The following is an 18,314-nucleotide window of genomic DNA, read 5'->3' as shown; positions in this document are numbered from 1 at the left end:
GGTACCTTTTAGGTGCCTTGAAACTGACTTACGGGCTTAAGTTCTATAAGTAGCGGTGAGAATAGGCAGTGGCGTTGCGTTTGTTTACACAATGGCCGATTATTGCAATGACGTCATTGATGAATTCTTAGAGGATATGGGTAATTTAACTGATAATTTTGACGATTTATCTACGGGGAGTGATAATGAATTGCGAGCCGAAAATTGCCGAGCCAAAAAGCGTCGTCTTATTCCATTTTATCGTACAAGGAAAGATATTCTAAGTTATTTTTCTGCTGACAAATTAATTGCGACTTTTAGGTTCGATCGACCTTCTATAGAATTCATCACAGGTTTTATCACACAAAAATTAATGCAGAATAGGATTGTCCAACCCTAAAACTTCTTCGTAATACTTCTAGTAGATAGGTCTCAATATTCCACCCTCATCCAAAGGGCCACCAGATGACAAAAATTTTACGGTGAACATAATACAACTAAAATATTTATAGCAAAGGTTAACCAGTCTCAGTAAGCCCGTTGTTGTAGTTCCTTATTGCAACTCTGGCTGCAGCGATAAAGTTTTTCCACTTTTTTTCCACTTGTTCCTTGGTCTTCTCCGTACAATCTGGGTGTTCATTATGAACAGTTGCAGTTATTTCTCTCCAAATCGAATTTTTTCGTTCTTTGGTTACAGATGAAGAATATGCTCCATTCAAAATACCCTACATATAAAATAAACATAATTAATAGTCTTGTTTCCTGTTGCACAACAATGATTAACACGTTACCTTGTAGATAATGAAGTTTTCCAAAAGGGTGTAGGTTTCATTTTCAACCCAAATATCACGCTGCCTTTTCTAAGCTATATCGCGCCTCATTTTAAAAACAACATCAAAAGTTTTTCTTTGCTCGTTTTTTGTGGACTAGGGTCTGAACGAGAAGATGATGTCCTATCACTGCTTTCATCTGAGCTGTTACAAAAATGCAAACCGAGATTTACTTTCGTTTTGAAATTTTGAAAACTATAATAACTTAGGAATCGGACATCTCCGTTGCGCCTTGCAATCGTTGGTATTCACATTTAAAGAAAGATTTTGCGCGTCTTATGTCATCCTCACTCTCCAACCATGACAGCTTTAACATCTGATTGGAAATAGTAGCCAGTCTCAACTCATTATCTGAAAACATCTTATCAAACCTAATAGAATAAAAATAGATCGTTATTTGAATAGATAGCAGTTAAATAAATAAATAAAAAAACCTTAAGTGAAAGGCATCCAAAAGACTTGTTAATAAAGGTTGACAGTGGATAATGGATACATCGTCCCTAAGCAATTTTAAATTGGTTTTTAACACAGAAAGAGTTGCAAAAGAAAACGCATTCCGACATTTTTGTCAGGTTGAAGAATGTCAAGGGCTTCTGCGACTGACTTCATCACCGAAACATATTCTTTAAGAAATTGTTCTTCATTAGGAGTGATCGGAGTAATGCCAAAGTCTTCAAACAGTTTCTTCATCCCACGAGCTTTTTTCCTTATTAGTCGAACAAAACAACAGATGGCAGAATATTCAGAATTCCAACGGGTGTCGTTTTTCAGAATTAATTGTCTACCCAAGTGATAGAAAATTGTTTCTGAATTTAAGCAACTTGAATTTTGCTTATTCCAAAGTTTCTGGAGCTTTTCAAGTGCACTTGTCCTGAGTTGCTGGAACATGTATTCTTGAGTTTTTTGCACATCAACCTTTGACACCAGGCTCAAGAGATGACAAGCGCACCGTCGGTGAACGGGAAGAGTGACCTTTTTAGAAAAAGGTACTGCAGTGTCAAGCATAGGATCGTCTAGGATCTCTCCGATTTCTAAGTAAACCATCTCCTCAATGGCAGATTCAATCCCAAGATATTCATCTTCTTCTTCTTGAGTAAAGGAATCGTAGTCTGGAAGTGTATATGTGGCCCCTTTTTCACGGAAGCACTTAATGAAGTTAGATCCATTATCCGTTGTCGAGCCACGTAACTTATCCTTCACTTGGTATTCGTTGTGAATGGTCTCAATAAGTTTGGACAAAATGTCAAATGTATGACGTCCAACAATACGGCGAGTGGCAAGGCAAGCGCTTTTCCTCTCTAAGCTGTCAGTGCTATACCAATGTATTGTCTCTCCAAGATAAGACCTTCTCCTACACGTCCACGCATCAACAGTAGTAGCTGCGTCAGTGCAAAGGGACAACGCAGTTTTCAGTTGCAGTTTCCTTTTTTCATATTTATTTTCCATCATACTCGTAAAGATTGTTCGCCCCCGTAACTTTAAGTGCGGCGCTAAACTGGAAACCAGGGTTTTAAAACCAACTTTCTCAACCACTTGCATGGGCAAGATATCTTCGATCAAGAAATTCTGTCAGAGAAAAAAAAGTAAGTTAACAACTTAATGTGGTTTTAAATTAATGAAGATATTACCATAACCCAGTCATCTAAGTCTGCTTGCGTGGCAATTCGTTTGGCAGATGGACTACAAATTATACTCGTAGTATATATCGGAGCCCTCTTTTAATTTTTCAACTGCTGCTTCCCACTTTTCCTTATAGCCAAGCGAATTTTTGGGATCGTGAGACTACAAATGAATTAAAGATACCAACAATATCGCAAATCTAATATTAAAATAACTATAATTACCAAATAGTGTCTTTTGGAGTTACATCTAGTATTGTAATAGACGACTAGTGGTTTGTGGGTGCCGTCTTTCTTTACTTTCATTTTACAGCCTTCTAGTAGGCACCTGTAAAAACTTGCATTCTTTCCCTCTGCATCTCCTAGAAACTCGAAAAATTCAGGTGGCAGCTCAAGTTTTTTGTCACTGGTGCTAGTAAAAAACAGTCCAAACCAAAAAAGAAATATATGGTAGTACAATTAACTAGTTGCCAACAGTAGCCTAAAGGGAAATACTTCAATTAATTATCTTCAAAAGACACCGACCAACAAAACATTGTTTGATATTGTCAGACCTAGTATTTCCACCAACACTTGCGTTTAAGTCCATCTGATCAAAAGATTCAGTATCTGACGTCTTAGGGATTGCACTTATTGCTGTCTAATCCTTTGTTTCCTAGGCAAATCGCACACGTTACAATTGTTTTCCTTAACGGTACATAATGTAAGGATCCGCCGACCAAATCAAAATTCAAACGGTAAAATTTAACGCGTTGCTTTTATTGCCCTGTTTTGACCCCAAATTTGTTGCCCCGAATGACCGACTTTCTACTTTTATTACTCTAACGGTAAAGTCAGCCTTCTTCCACCGACCTTATATTTTTGAACACGCCTGACCTCGTTTGACTTTAAATTCGACTCTCTGCGTTGCCATATAAAAGACGGACAAACTTCACCAGCAGGGAGAGTCACCAGTCGACCAGCGAGGAGTCAGTGAGTCAGTCTTCCTCCCTCCGTCTGTTATCTTTTCCCTTTTGTTTTTGCCGCTGTGTTTTGAAATGTAATTGGTGTCAAATTTAAATAAACATCATCACCCCAATTGTTTCATCTGATGGCAGCGAGGACGAACCCGCCGACCGAAGTCTTGGCCGTTACGGACGCGTTACCAAAACTCTACTACAGCAGTTCTTCGCCGATGATGGCACAAATTGAAGAAAAATATTCTTTCACTGACATCAAAGAAAAACCATTAAAGAAGAAAATAAAGGCATTGTGGTTGGAGAAATTCAAGTAACTAAAAAAATTTGTAAGTAAAACAATAAAAATTAAAATATCTCGACCTGTTTTTTCCGCTGCTATTGTCGTAAGCCGAGTCACCATTAAGAAAGTCTCTTCCCACCCGGAAAAACACGAAGACAAGGAAAAACACCAAAATGGAAACAGCATATTCGTGGATGAATCTGTCATACGAGCATCAGTGTTGGAACATCAAACGACTGTAAGTTGCATTTTTCCATCCCTCTTCCTGAACCAACTTGCGAAAACACAGCTGTTACCACGTCGGCAAGTGAGGAATCAAAGGAACCAAAAATCGCTGTGACTTCCGACCACCTTTGTGACCACGAAGACCAACCCGGGCTGAAACATCTGGACCAGTTGGAGCTCTTACACTCGATCCTACACGATGCCCACTTGACAACAGGCGACGATCAACGCGCTTCAAACGCCGTACACCAAGCCGAAACCTTCAGAGTCTTTGATCGCCCATGGCCAACGGCCAAAATTAAGAAACGAAGCAGAGGTTGCACGAAAGAGCCGTTGCTTTTTGCGCAAAGACGGTGCGTGCTTGTCTGCCCAGCCGCCTAAGCCCTCATCACCTAGACCACGCGAAAACCCGACCAAACCGACATTGGAAATTCAACATTACAATTCGAAACCGATCCAATTTATTTCTTAACTATCTTAGACCCCCCTTCTCTTACATAGTTTTTCCACCTAAAACTAGTTCCCCTTTGAATTTGACACCTCCAGATTTATATAGACTACGGCAAAAGAAAATCAACTTCACTTCTATTCCCCCCTCTATACCTCCACTTAACCAAAGAGGACATTCTCATGCAAACCATGCTTTATCTTTTTTTTTATTTTGGAACAGCTGAAGTTTTATTGAGGTTATATCTCGCTTCTTCTCTTATTGACACATCTGTTTCCGAAGCTGTGTTCTAGGTTTAGGCACACCTCTTGCAGAGGCAATTGTATCTGTACCGGGCTCCGGGCTCGAGGGCGTTACATATTTCCTTCGACGGAACACGCCACATTGAGCTCCGCGCTCCCAGACGTCCGCGTCACTACTCATTTTTTCATATTCATTATTTTGCTGTTTTTAATCTGATTCGTAAAGACTGTCTAGGCTTAGACACTTTGGCTTCAGATTTGTTTTATCGAGCTCCGCGCTCGAAGGCGTAAAAATTCCTTCGACGGAATGCGCCACACTGAGCTCCGCGCTCGTAGACGTCTGCGTCAGCACCCTTTCTTCATATTCTTTGTTTTGCTGTTGTAAAATCTGATTTCAAAAGACCGTCTAGGCTTAGACACTTTACTTCAGATTATTTTTTATCGAGCTCCGTGCTCAAAGGCGTACGTATTTCCTTCAACGGAACACGACACACTGAGCTCCGCGCTCCCAGACGTCCGCGTCACTACTCGTTTAATGCTGTATCTTTTCTCCTTCGCTGTATTTGATTCCAAATAAAAAAAATTTCTCATTCCATCTGAGAAAGCCACCAACGCGATAAAGCTCCTCGAATATTCCTGGCTTACTTTTTCTTCTCTTGAACTGCATGTTTTACTATGTTGAGAAAAGAGATCGCAAGACGCAATCTATTTTGGCGGGGACCCATGTAAGGATCCGCCGACCAAATCAAAATTCAAACGGTAAAATTTAACGCGTTGCTTTTATTGCCCTGTTTTGACCCCAAATTTGTTGCCCCGAATGACCGACTTTCTACTTTTATTACTCTAACGGTAAAGTCAGCCTTCTTCCGCCGACCTTATATTTTTGAACACGCCTGACCTCGTTTGACTTTAAATTCGACTCTCTGCGTTGCCGTATAAAAGACGGACAAACTTCACCAGCAGGGAGAGTCACCAGTCGACCAGCGAGGAGTCAGTGAGTCAGTCTTCCTCCCTCCGTCTGTTATCTTTTCCCTTTTGTTTTTGCCGCTGTGTTTTGAAATGTAATTGGTGTCAAATTTAAATAAACATCATCATCCCAATAGGGTCAGGACCGATGAAATTCAAAAAAAGAATGACTTATACTAAAATTAAGAGGAAAAAAAAAAAAATATTTCAAATTTAATGTGTCTCTCGGAAAAATTTATTTTAGAAGTTATTTAGCTTTAAAATTTCGATCACGTGACTTTCCTCAAAAAACGAGGAGGGGCCTAAAGTCACGTGACTTGAAAACATTAGCCGTGAAATTGATTGGGTCCAATTCAAAACCAATAGGAAAAGATCACGTGATTGGCAGCTTGGCTTTCCTATTGGCTTTCCTAATTCCTATTGACAGCTTGGTCTGGCTTGGTTTTCCTATTGCACTGTCACTGTCAGGTCACTGTGTCTGTGAAATCTGAATTAGAAAATGTCTAAGAAAAAGCTATGTGTAGCAAAGTTCTGCCCTAACGTAAGTGATTCAACTAACAAGATTTTCATTAGTGTGCCAGCCCCTGCAGAAAAAAATAACTTGGCTTAATGCCTGTGGACGTAATCCAGCTGAAATTAAGAACAGTCATGTATACGTTTGTGAAGACCATTTCAATGTAAGTTTATACAAAAGTTATCAATGTAAATCGTAATAACTAGATTATTGTTTTCTAAAATATCAGATGGAAGTTGATTGCAAAAACCTGGCAGAGTACAAAAGTGGACGCCACAAAAAAATTTTGATGAACAAAAATGTCATTCCCCACATATTTCCATTACTGAAATCTCTTGGTATTTATTTATCATATCTAATTTGTGGTTTATTCAGTCATTATAATGATTTGTTGTACATGTATTTCAGCAACAACAAGCACATCCAATTTAGTAGAAGAACCAACAAGTGTTACACCAACATCCTGCATTTCTTTTATCGAAGGAGATGTTAATGAAAGAGAACACCTCAGTAAGTTATTATTGTGTATTATTGTATTTAATTATTGTAATCATTATTTCTTTATAGATTTCTGCCACTCAAATGTCACTCCCTAGTGGAGTTTTTTGGTGTGGATCTGGTGTGGTGTAAAACACTTATTTCAAACCCTTCATTTATGGTTCAAATTGGGTGTGCTTCACGCAACCGAGGAATTTCAAATGAAAAGCCTCGTTTAATGTATTTCTGAATTTGCGATGTGAAAGCTGCATTTGATACTCTTCGGATCCTCGTGTTACGAAACTATTTTGCCTCATTTTTACTTAGAGTAAAGGTAATTTTTGTAAACCAGATTCAAGAGCATTCCTAACGGGTGCAGGACACTCCTTAATGATATTTCCCCCTCTAGTTGATGGCATTTTTCGGAGGGTGTCTGACACCAATATGAACTTTAGGTAGAACTAGATTTAAGCACCTTAAAAATTCATCTAGTTGGTGTTGGGGATTTATTCGGGGAATATTGGTTTCATAATAGTGTCACACACTTACATTTTTTTGTGGTTTCTATGCCTTTTTAAGTGTGTGTGACACCAGTTTGAAACCGTGGGTAGGCTAGTTAACGAATCAGCATATTGGTTTACTTTTTCTGCGATAAGGACTTAGAAATATTCATCAAAGTGGTTGACATATAGCTTTTAAAATTACATCTATATGCATTTCATATTGGTTTGCCACACTCATATTTTTTATTTCAATTTGTTACCACAGTTTGTAAGGAACATATTGGTTTGACACTGCAATGAAACGCGTCTACATCTTGTTTCATAAATATAGTTTTCCATCCAATGTTTACTGCGTTTCAAACGCTCACTTTACAATATTGTAAAACACAAGTGGGAATGCAGACGACGACATATTTTGGTAGCCATGGATACCAGCAGTAAGAATGCTTTTGCTGTCGCTTATCAATCGTCTTTTGTTATTTGACTTTCCATACCTTTAGAATTCTCCAAGCTGCAAAAGAGCAGACGAACTTGGAAAAAAGACATATCGTGTGGTGATCGCATTTAGTGGTGAATAACACCGATGGTAAAACTAAGCTTATTAATTTAATATTTCCCGACTAATGTTTAATTATTCCTCGTGCATGTCAGTTGGGAATTCCTGTTGGCGAGTTTGTGTGAATTTGTTACTTCAAGCATTAGTTAACTATTTTAGTCTTTAATTTGTTTTGTCGTTGGTATACTAAGAAGATTCCAATGTTAGGTTTTTACATTGTGACAATTTTTATTTAACATTTCATGGTTATTAGACCTTCTGGACTGCATCAGTCAATCAATTACTTGTTTTGTGCCCTAATGTCATGCTTTTTCATTCAGCAGTACAATAGAAATAAAATACGTGGCAGTAAAAAGCACTTGTCTGTTTACTGAAAATGTCTAGCTTGTTTGCAATCGTGAAAGAGACGGACCAAGATTGTAACTGTGAAAACTGGTATGTTTGAAGGGTTCAAAACCAGTGCGATGCACCAAAAAAATGCAATAGGGTAACACTAGTGTGATCTACCAACAAATTGCATGAGATTAAAACTGGAGAAAATCACCAGTACATGTAAAGGGTTTGATACGGGTTTATGCACCCATTATACAAAAAATTCAGCTGGAGAAGTGCACCAGTTACATATTAGTGTATTACACCGGTTAATATAGTAGGGATAATCAGAGAAGTACACTGGGACAAATTTGAGCTTTATACGGGTATATTTAACTAGAACAATACCGGTGCAAAATAACTATAACATTTGCGGGTAAAGCTTTATAACTTACACCGGTGTTAAACCCGCCCTATCACGCGAACAAGAGGTGTAACACCAGTGTGTTTCACCAGTGTCACACTTCACACGGGTGAAGCACACTGGTTCAACACGGGATCCGACCCGACAAAACTCCGCTAGGGCTGATTACATCAGCCAAGAAAATTTTGTCGAAGAACCAATAATTCTTACTCCAACATCCAGTGGGTTTGTTATTGGAGAAGAAGTCAATGAAAGAGAACATTTCAGTAAGTTATCATTGTATATATTTTTGTATTCATTTCATTGTAAGAAGTTTTTTACAGACTTCTCCAACTCAAATGTCAATGACATCAGCCATCAGCCAATATCCATTCAGTTGAAAGATATTGGTGTGCAAACTGACAAACACTTTAAAACGTGTGTACGAGTTCGAAGCAAGGCAGTTCAAACTAATAAATTGGACTTCGCCAAGCATGGCTTACTAGCCAATGTAGCATGCTCACCTTTTGGTTCACCTTGGAAGGTAACGTTTAGTGATTCTAAAGCTTCCCCTGTCAAACACGGAAGTACTAAAAGAATATTAGAAATTCCATCGGAAGAAGAAGAACTGTCATCATCTTCAACAGGAGAGAGTTGTGGTGACCTATCAGAATCAGATTCATGTAAAAGCTTTGAAGAAGTTAACAATCTGGATACCATGTTATTTCGAAACACCAGTTTACTTAGAACAAGAAAGTTACTGAATATGGACCCTAGAGTATATCTAGGTATCCTACCAGAACGTATTTCCTTTATTCATCTTTTGTCGAACAAATTTTCATGTAATGACGGCTTTTTTACTTCTCACGATGCTGTATGTCTGATTTTTAGAAAAATTAGGTTGAATGAGTCTTTCGTAGTCCTTGCTCACGAATTCGGATTAAGCCCACGACAAGCATGTAGGATTTTTAATCGATATGTTAGTTTTATTGCAGACCATGTTCTGGAGATCATTGTGTGGCCTAACAGTAATTCTTTAAAAAGAGCATTGCCGGTTTCGTTAAGGAAAAATTATAGCAGGGTCCAATCAATAATAGACTGCTTCGAAATAGAAATACAAAAGCCAAGTGATCCCGTTAATCAAGCACTTACTTGGTCTGAGTACAAGGGATGCAACACCTTGAAATATCTCGTTTCGATAACTCCTGACGGTTTAATTAATTTTGTTTCAACAGGATATGGAGGCAGAACCACTGACGAAGTGGTAACTGCCCAGAGTAAATTTCTTGAAAAGCTACAGCCGGGAGTTCATGTTATGGCAGACCGAGGTTTCAAAAGAATAGAACCTTTCATATCCAGCAAAAAGTGTGTTTTAGTTCGTCCATCATCGGTGTCATCAGGTGTACATTCAAGCAAGAGAGATGTTATTGATAGTAGAAGGATTTCAGGTTTACCCATTCATGTGGAAAGAGCTATTAGGCGAATACGTGAGTTTAGTTTTGTTTCCCCTCATGCATGCATAACAAACCAGCAACTTAAGCATGTTGATGATGTAATAAAAATTGTTTGTGGCCTTGTAAATTTGCAAAATCCTTTAATAAAGTAAGTAAAAGTTTATCGTCTGATTTAATCATCAATGTATTGCAGTGGAAACATTAAATTGAAATGAGAACAGGCCATATCGAATCTATCCAAAATTGCAAACTCTTTTGAAGCAGAGACTCGACATACTCTTTGTCGTAGGGTACAAGGATGATTTCGACATTTTCGGTATTTTCAAAATCTGGATCAGCTACACACAAAAAGCCCATTTCTCTACCAGTAAAAGCCATTTGCAGTTGTATTTGGGATTTCACTTTTTCGGCTATTTTCCCATTCGATTCAATGTAATTTAACTTAGTTTTCGCGGTCAAGGGACATTTGATTTCCAAAACATGGGTACTGCAAATTCCATCAGGTGAGGCTCCAAACACCGGGTGATCAGATGAAAGAAAAATACCACACCTTTCAAACTTCATTTTTGTTTTGATTTCGACTTGTTTCAACACCAAGGGCTCGAGTTTTCTTCCCCGACTCATTGACTTTGAGTCTCTTAACTTAGAAGCGCCAAACAAGGTATTAGTTAAGCTGCCATCACTAGTTCTGCACTTGGATGCTTCGTAAACTTTCGATGCAGTAATACGACAGTACCTTAGAAAAATTAAAATAGATGAAAGGGAAAAATTTGAATTTGATTAATATTTTGTTTCATACTTCAATCTAAACCAGTCTTTGTTCTCTGATTGATCTTGAGTTTTCAGTTCAGCTACTCGGCAGGTTTCCTTTGTCATATGGGATTTTAAAAAGACGAAGAAGTCGTTCACGTTCGTTGATTGATTGCCACTTCTATACAGAAGAGACAAGACATGAATGTCGACAGTGTCACACCAGCTCAGTTCTGCATTAACATGGTAGTAGAATGTCGATTGAGATCTTGATGATTGTGATGTAAGAGTATTAGACCAGTTTACAACTTCTTGGTAAAAACTATTAGCAGGGCTTGATTTTCGAAGACGGTTGACAGGATCTTTTGATTTCTTTGACTTGGAATACAGTGCCTTGGCCTCGACAAATTTAATAGTGCTTCCAACTCTGGATAGTTTGCTTTTCTTCCAGTAAGCCTTTACTTCCGTAACGCTCTTCTTTTCACTTTCTCTATGAAGCCAGCCTAACACAGCCAGGGAATGTTTGCAGCCACCTGCAGAGGCCACACAGTCATGACAAATGGCAGATTTTATTTCTGAATTTTCCAAGTCTACTTCAACTTGGACTCTATAACTTTTACTTCGAACACTTTGTTCGGGGCAGCATGCTGCAACAATAGTGCAGTACTTTTCCGTCCTTTTTATTTGTACATAGCCAATCGCTGAATCTCCATAGGACTCGCGTCCATTTCTTGTTGCTTTGACACAACGGATCTCAGGAGAAATGAAATTAGCATCTTTTTTTATGTAATCAGAAAACATATGTATATCGACGACAGGAATGTTATTTGAATCAGCTTTAATAAAGCCTTCCAAGAGGCGGTGAGACATCTTGTATTCTCTAGGTCGTTTGAAAAGAAATAGTAATGCGGGCTAAAAAAATTTTGAGGCTGACGCACTCTATTGGTTTCACGGATCACGTGATCCATTTCTATTGGTTGTTCATGAACCAATGAACCCTTGGGCTAATAACGGAAGATCACATGACTTTTAAGCCACCTCCTCCGTTTTTGAGGAAAGTCACGTGATCGAAATTTTAAAGCTAAATAACTTCTAAAATAAATTTTTCCGAGAGACACATTAAATTTGAAATATTTTTTATTTTTTTTTCTCTTAATTTTAGTTTAAGTCATTATTTTTTTGAATTTCATCGGTCCTGACCCTATTGTTTCAATAACATGACAAATACGTACCAAGTTGTAGCTACACAAGTCCTATGTTACTTGTCTACTTGTTGTGTGTGACTTGTGTAGGTAAACAGTACAAGCAACATAGGACTTGTACAACAGCAAGTTGCAGTAACTACAACTTGGTACGTATTAGTTGTAGGACTAAAGCTGCAGTATAAAAAGGAGCATAACCTTGAGAACACAAGCTTCCATGATCACGTAAGATTATTTTAGAGATAATAATTTATTGTGGCAAATACCTTTATCAAAGCTCGAGAAATGTGTTTAGTGCTGTGGCCCGTGGCACTTTCTTTCAGTAAAATAACACACGAATAATTTTAAAAATTTTCTGTTAAAGAATGCACTACATTAAATTTAAAACTATATAAGTGAAGTAAAGTCTGTCTGCAATTACCTATTAGTTTGGAGTTTTGGAGTCAGCCAGTCAGGTGTTCAGATTTAAGAGTAAGATTAATTTAAACTGTAGAACATGACATGACAGTATAAGCTCTGAATCTGAGGGCTTGCTATCGGCCATTCACAATAAATAGACTAAACAATTTCAAACAATTCAATATTTTCATGCGATTAACAAATTTACCGATAGATGGCGAAAAAATTGATCGCTTAAATTGATTTGATCGGATCATTTTTTTTGGATCGCCGATCCGATCGCCGATCAATCTCAAACGATTTGATCGGCGATAAATTTTTTTATCGTGATCGGATCGGCGATCAATTTAAGATCGCGATCGCGGCAAGTCTGGCTGAGAGATAAGAGAAATAAAAGCAGCAAATTCGTTTTATCTTTCATAAATTCGATCGTTTGAAGAAAGTTATTTGAAATGTACAATACCCACCCTTAGTGTCCGCCCACCCACCGTTTTTAGAGCTTTTTAACATGGGCTCTTACGGTGGTGTTCTGCGCGGACGGCTAGACGGGAGGGAAACAGTTGACGAACACAAATGAAACTTTTGTAATGTCGTTAAGAAAAAAACGGCCTATTTTGCACTGTTTTTTAAATGGTTTTATTAGTAAGGTTTGTTGAGTAGAATACTAGTTTTGAACATCCGAACATCGCCATTCGGCTTATGGGACTACCACATTACTTTGGAAAATATTTAATCGGCTAAAATTTTTTTTGAAACCTTACTTTAAAACTGTTTGATAGAGCATGCTTTTTAGATTATCCATTATAAGTTAAGTTTAAAATAATCAACTTAATATAAAAATTTTTTTTTTTAGTTTGTGACGGTCAAGCTTTTTCCCCTTCGAAAATTGTGTTTCCCGTTGCCGGCAGAGGCACTAGCAACAATTTAGGAAGGGTAACAAAAAACACTATAGAGCTGTTCGACATCTTTTTTCGCCTTTGATTTGATCGCGCAACGCAGCATTCGATGGCCGATTTTGTCTGCTATGACTGTATTTTGTTAATGTGCGAAATATGAAAAAATTTGGAAGTTTCACTGAAAAAGTTAGTGTTTCGTTTCACGTTATTCATCGTATTTTTTGTTTTTGTGTAAAACTATGTCCGACTATGCAAATGGACTCGTAAGTGATGTGAAAACTCGTTACTTGGATAAGTTAAAATAGTTAAATAGTGAGTGTCCCTATTCAATTCCCAATTCTATGTGGAAACACGGATTAGATTGTTGCTCAATTGTTTCCAAAATTTCTCCCCCAGACATATTCATCTATTTGGTCGAAACCAAAAGTTATCAAAACCACTTGGAGGCCCTTGGTGCATACAAGGGCATTTCTTCTGAATCGCAGCAGGCTGTTAAAGATGGCTCGGTTAGAGAGTTCATGGCAATTGCTCTCGCAACCAAAGTTGTATTGATGAAGGCCAAGGTATCTTAAAGTAAAACTACATTTCCAATGACATAATAATAATAATCCATTGGTTTGTGTGGGCTCCTAATTAAGGCTTGGGAAGGTGAGACCTAACAATCCGCATCAATGCCAACAAACGGCATGCAAATGGTTCAAGCCGTTTGGATACAATTAAAGAAATAAAAACACCCTTTCTCCGTAAGCTAACATGTAAGAAACACCACGTACAAAGATAACTGGGTTTTCCTGTGATGGAAAACCAGCAATCAGAAAATTTTTTCAATCTCACCGCTAAATAGAAAATTTTCTTAGTTATTAAGCGATATAAATGTATAAGAAATAGCTTATATGTTAGACCAGAATCAGCGGGTCTGAGTCGTGCGTGTTTAACAGGGGCGCTTATGGTAAAACGCACGAGTGTTCAAAGTGAATGACGGTTATTGTACATATTAGGTATTACATTTAACAATAATCAACACATTAAAAAAATCGCGCCACTACACAAGGGTCGGTCCACGCCAACTCATTTTTTTCCGTCGCAAAAAAAAAAATTGATTTGGCTGATTTTTTTTCTGTGTGTTCTCTATGATATTGCAATACACCTTGCAAAAGGAAATTTTTTTTTGCTTAACAGGAGATGAATTTAAAAAATCTAAAATTTCCGAGCTTTTCACTTATTTTTTGCGCGTTTTTACGATAAATTCCATTTTTGGCCCGGTAAATTTCATTTAAAAAAACCGAAAAGAACTATAAGAAAGAGAAAAATTTTTTCTTTTTTTTTGGTTTGGGTACAATTTTTAAAATTTTTGGTCGCCAGGGCGTAATTTCCATTGAAAAAATTTATTTTTAAATGCTCGCAGACAAAATCTTTTTGCTCAACTGTGATGGCATCCATCATCCGCTTCTGTACGGAGCTACACTGCTCTACCCGCAAAGGGTGGGTCAACAAACAGCCGACGTCCGCGAAATTCTCCGAATCCATCGCAACCGAATCAGCAGGTAGCCACACTTGGCTGCCGATTGTTCCGGCCATCCTAAAAGTAAACTGTAACGCAGCTGCCAAATAAACAGTCATTCGAGAAAGTTTCTTTAGCAGGCAAATGCCTCTATATCCTTTTATTTCTTTTTGATGGAAGGGATGGTGCATACCGTACCCCTTCATGCTGTACCTATTTTTCTTATATTTATTATATTTCTTATATATCTTTATGTTTGCAACCCGTGAAAAAAGTCCAAAATTAAAAGTGAGAAAATTGACACAAAGGCAGAGGAAGAGAAGAATAGAAAGAAAACCAGGGTATGGTAGGCACCATTTTTATTTTTTTTTACATTCATTTGCATGTTCTTATAAACGAAAAAAAAAAATTAAAAATCACTTTTTGTTTAACTTACTTTTGTTTTTTCTAACTTTCCGTGAACGGAAATGTGTGTTAAAATAGTAAAAAGTGTCTGCTTTTGCATAAAAATTTTTGCTGTCAGAAAAAAAAGTGTAACAAATCCAGCGCCTCAAGTGGAAATGAAATAGACTATGTCTGACGAAAAAAAAACTTTGTATCCTCTTCACTTAAAAGAATTCCCTTTCCTAAAGTATTTAATTTTATGTATAATTACAGATACGGAGATATAGCTTAATGAATATAATATTTAACCAGATAATTTTGGGAACTAGAAAATATTTCTTTTCATGCCACTGTGCCACATGCCATTTACATGCCACTGTGTCATTTGGCCCCCCATAGGTAGAAAGCGGTGTTCGTAAATTTGTTGACTAGCATGCTAGTAAAAATAACTTGTAGGTAGATAAATAAAAAAAAAAGTATTGGATAGCATATTGTTTATTTAACACTAGAAAGTATTTTTGATTATTTGTCTTAATTTTTATTACCCCTTTCCCTATCCGCTCTACGCACCTTGCGCCGTAAGACGCTGGGTTAAGTGGCCCCACCGTTCGAATACTAAGGGCGGTACTGTAGCTATTAAATATTTGTCATTATTACTAGCTATAATTAAATGTTTGCTACTGGGGATGTCCTAAAGCTGTCTTAAATAATTATCTGCTTAGTAAAACTTTTTAAACTTGCATAGTCTTATATTATTTTGATTCGATTATCTGCAGTTCCGTCATTTCAAAAAACAGCAAAATTAAATCATATAACATAACTTCTTATAATAAATAGTTATAACTTTAACCTGTCGAATAGTCGAATACAAAAAGCTAAGAGTTTGTCTTAGCCGGTTGACATTCCTTAAACTATCCATAGAGGACATGGATATCTAACGGATATTCGACAATGAATCGGATTGACGGCATAAATATGCTATGTGGGTCGGCAGAACTGGATTCCTAAAGGTCGTATCTCAAATTTATGTTCACCATTATGTTATCCCTGTAGAAAATTGACCACAAAGGGAACAACCCCAATCATGGCTGCTCTTCCCGCCTATTGTTTAAACGTTGGGTACCACGCGTTTTCTCAAACGGGAGTGTACTACTTCTGACCCATCCAAGTACAATCTTCCGTTACCCAACTAAACGCTGGGGTTGCATATTTAATTGTTAAACATCACAATACGGGCACCTCGAAAAGCTTACTCATTGGATACCAGCTCTTTCGTCTCTGCGCTCGACCACTTCTAGAATCGTCGTAGTGTCCCAGCGTTCTATCAAAGTGACAATGGGACAATTTTTTTCGGGATGCAGCGGGAGTTGGCCGAATGTCTTCAAAACCTAAGCATGCATGATATCCTACGACATCTAGGCCGTAAACTGTCTAAATAGGTGTTTCACCCACCAGCCGCCCCACACTTGAGATAGCTGAGAAGGAATGATTCGATCCGCAAGGGTTGCTCTGCGAGCCGTTTTGTGAAACCAACGACCCACCGACGAAAAAAGTTGGCCGCACTTACACTAATTGAGAACATAACAGCCGTAAACTTACCCAGGTAAGCGAAGACCCGAATGGTCCAGAATACTTGATTCCCAACCATTTACTGTTTGGCCGCCCAACTCCGATCCCTCCCGATCTCTCCGATGTCTTCACCGACAATAATTTAACCGCCAAGCAGAGGTGGCGCATTGCACAAGCAGTCGTTTACAATTTCTGGATGAGGGAGGTATTAACGAGCCTCACCAAATATGAAAATGATCAAGAACGTCCTAATCTCGAGGTGGGAGATATCGTCGTCAACATTAACCCAGCTACTCCTCGTGAAACTTGGCAAACTAGGAGGATTGTTCAGACATTCCCTGGACATAATGGAGTCGTCTGCTGCGCATCTATCCTGACAAATGGAGCTAAACGCCACCGACCATCTCATGTATTGTTCTTTATCGATTCCGTACAGACACGGGAAGGTGCGCATAGCACGGCAGTAACAGTCGTAGTAACCGTTGTAGTAAGCAAAACTGTCTCTTTTAATTTAGTTGCGGCAACGCCACGGGAGGAGTAGGGTAATCGGGAACGAAGGTGGAACTTCGATAGGAAGAACTCACTCTCGACCTAGCCGGCAAGTTTACCACATCTCAACCTCGTGTTTCGTCCCGCTTCAATCGTATGCACTTGAGTTTGCTAAAAAATATTTGCTTTTTTTGCAACAACGTTAATGGTTGTATTTTTCGGTGTAATTTGTGTGACATCTCCTTCCGTTTTCTGACGAGACGCAGGGTTCGGAAACCATTGTGTGTGGTTCTCGCTCCCCGATTGTGCTTCTGGTTATCCGAATACATCGGCTCATCTAAAACTACAAAAAAATTGTACAAATTTTTTTTTGTTTATAAAAATTCTTTTAATTATCTTACGGAAATGGACAGCTCTTATCGATTATTTTGTTATTAAATCATATTAGGGCATTGAAAATTACTTAACTAGATTTAATAGATATATCATTAGTTATAACTTTAGATTTGGAAAGTTTCTTTCCAACTGCTTGTCCTGATGTTGCTTCGTTTTCGTGAAAGTTAAAATACAATACGTGAAAGGCGCAAATAAAAGATTAGGACTTTATAAAAAAGACTTAGGACCATTATAACTAGATCAACTAAAAGCCCATTTTGGCGCAAACATAAATCTCGGTTTTACTTCAGATGAAGTGAAGAAAATTAACGTCAAAATGGTTTTAGCTGAAGACAATTCAGTTGGACCAGAAATCAACTTCAATTCAGCTGAAGTGTAGTATAAGTGTCACCAAAATGCTTTTTCATCTAAAGCAGAATTTTGCTACTCCATATCGGTGGCATTACTAGGTACCTAGTTTTGACAAATACGAATCGGTGCTGCTGATATCTTCCAGTTAACTATTTCCATTACAGCCGCTTTTGTTACACTTGAACAAAATGGACTGTACTTTTAAAATAAAAGTGGCAATATCTGGGAGGTTACACACAGGGAAAAGCTGCGGCAATTTCAGTTCAAAACTAGGTAGTAAAAACAAAACTAGGTTGCCACCAATACTATTCCCTTAAATTCTCCTACTGTGTAGCAGACAGGTTTCATACCCGTCAACATTTGTTAACACTGGAAAAATACTTTCAAAATATTTTGATTGTAATTTTATGTTTGCTGAAAAATTAAATTTCCAGGATTGCTACTGTCTTTTGATAAGATAATGCACTATTCTGCAATAATCGATCAGTCACGTTTGACGTGACTTATTTAATTGTACGCAAGCAGAGGGATAAATACATAAAATATTGTTAGTACAATTAAAATTAGTATTTCAGATTGTGTGGGTGGTTTACGGTTATTTTTGTTAAGA

At 37.8% G+C, this 18,314-nt stretch overlaps 2 protein-coding genes and 2 pseudogenes across 2 annotated transcripts; 2 read left to right on the top strand and 2 right to left on the bottom strand.

Moving 5' to 3' along the window:
• Window positions 1–856: 856 nt before the first annotated feature.
• LOC116917866 lies at window positions 857–2,734 on the bottom strand (annotated as a pseudogene).
• Window positions 2,735–6,047: 3,313 nt separating this feature from the next.
• On the top strand, window positions 6,048–8,141 carry LOC123469817 (annotated as a pseudogene).
• LOC123469816 lies at window positions 7,975–9,761 on the top strand. Its single transcript, XM_045169160.1, has 4 exons — window positions 7,975–8,033; window positions 8,494–8,600; window positions 8,658–8,857; window positions 9,549–9,761. Exons 1-4 carry the CDS (start codon window positions 7,975–7,977, stop codon window positions 9,579–9,581), a joined length of 399 nt encoding a protein of 132 aa, XP_045025095.1. The 3' UTR covers window positions 9,582–9,761.
• A 207-nt stretch (window positions 9,762–9,968) lies between these two features.
• LOC116923192 lies at window positions 9,969–11,387 on the bottom strand. Its single transcript, XM_045169159.1, has 3 exons — window positions 10,957–11,387; window positions 10,567–10,863; window positions 9,969–10,503 (listed from the first exon to the last, which is right to left on the bottom strand). Exons 1-3 carry the CDS (start codon window positions 11,385–11,387, stop codon window positions 9,969–9,971), a joined length of 1,263 nt encoding a protein of 420 aa, XP_045025094.1.
• Window positions 11,388–18,314: the final 6,927 nt, after the last annotated feature.

This window comes from Daphnia magna, linkage group LG2 (assembly GCF_020631705.1).
Source record: "Daphnia magna isolate NIES linkage group LG2, ASM2063170v1.1, whole genome shotgun sequence".
Taxonomy (NCBI): Eukaryota; Metazoa; Arthropoda; class Branchiopoda; order Diplostraca; family Daphniidae; genus Daphnia; species Daphnia magna.
This window is presented reverse-complemented; position numbering and strand designations above follow the sequence as displayed.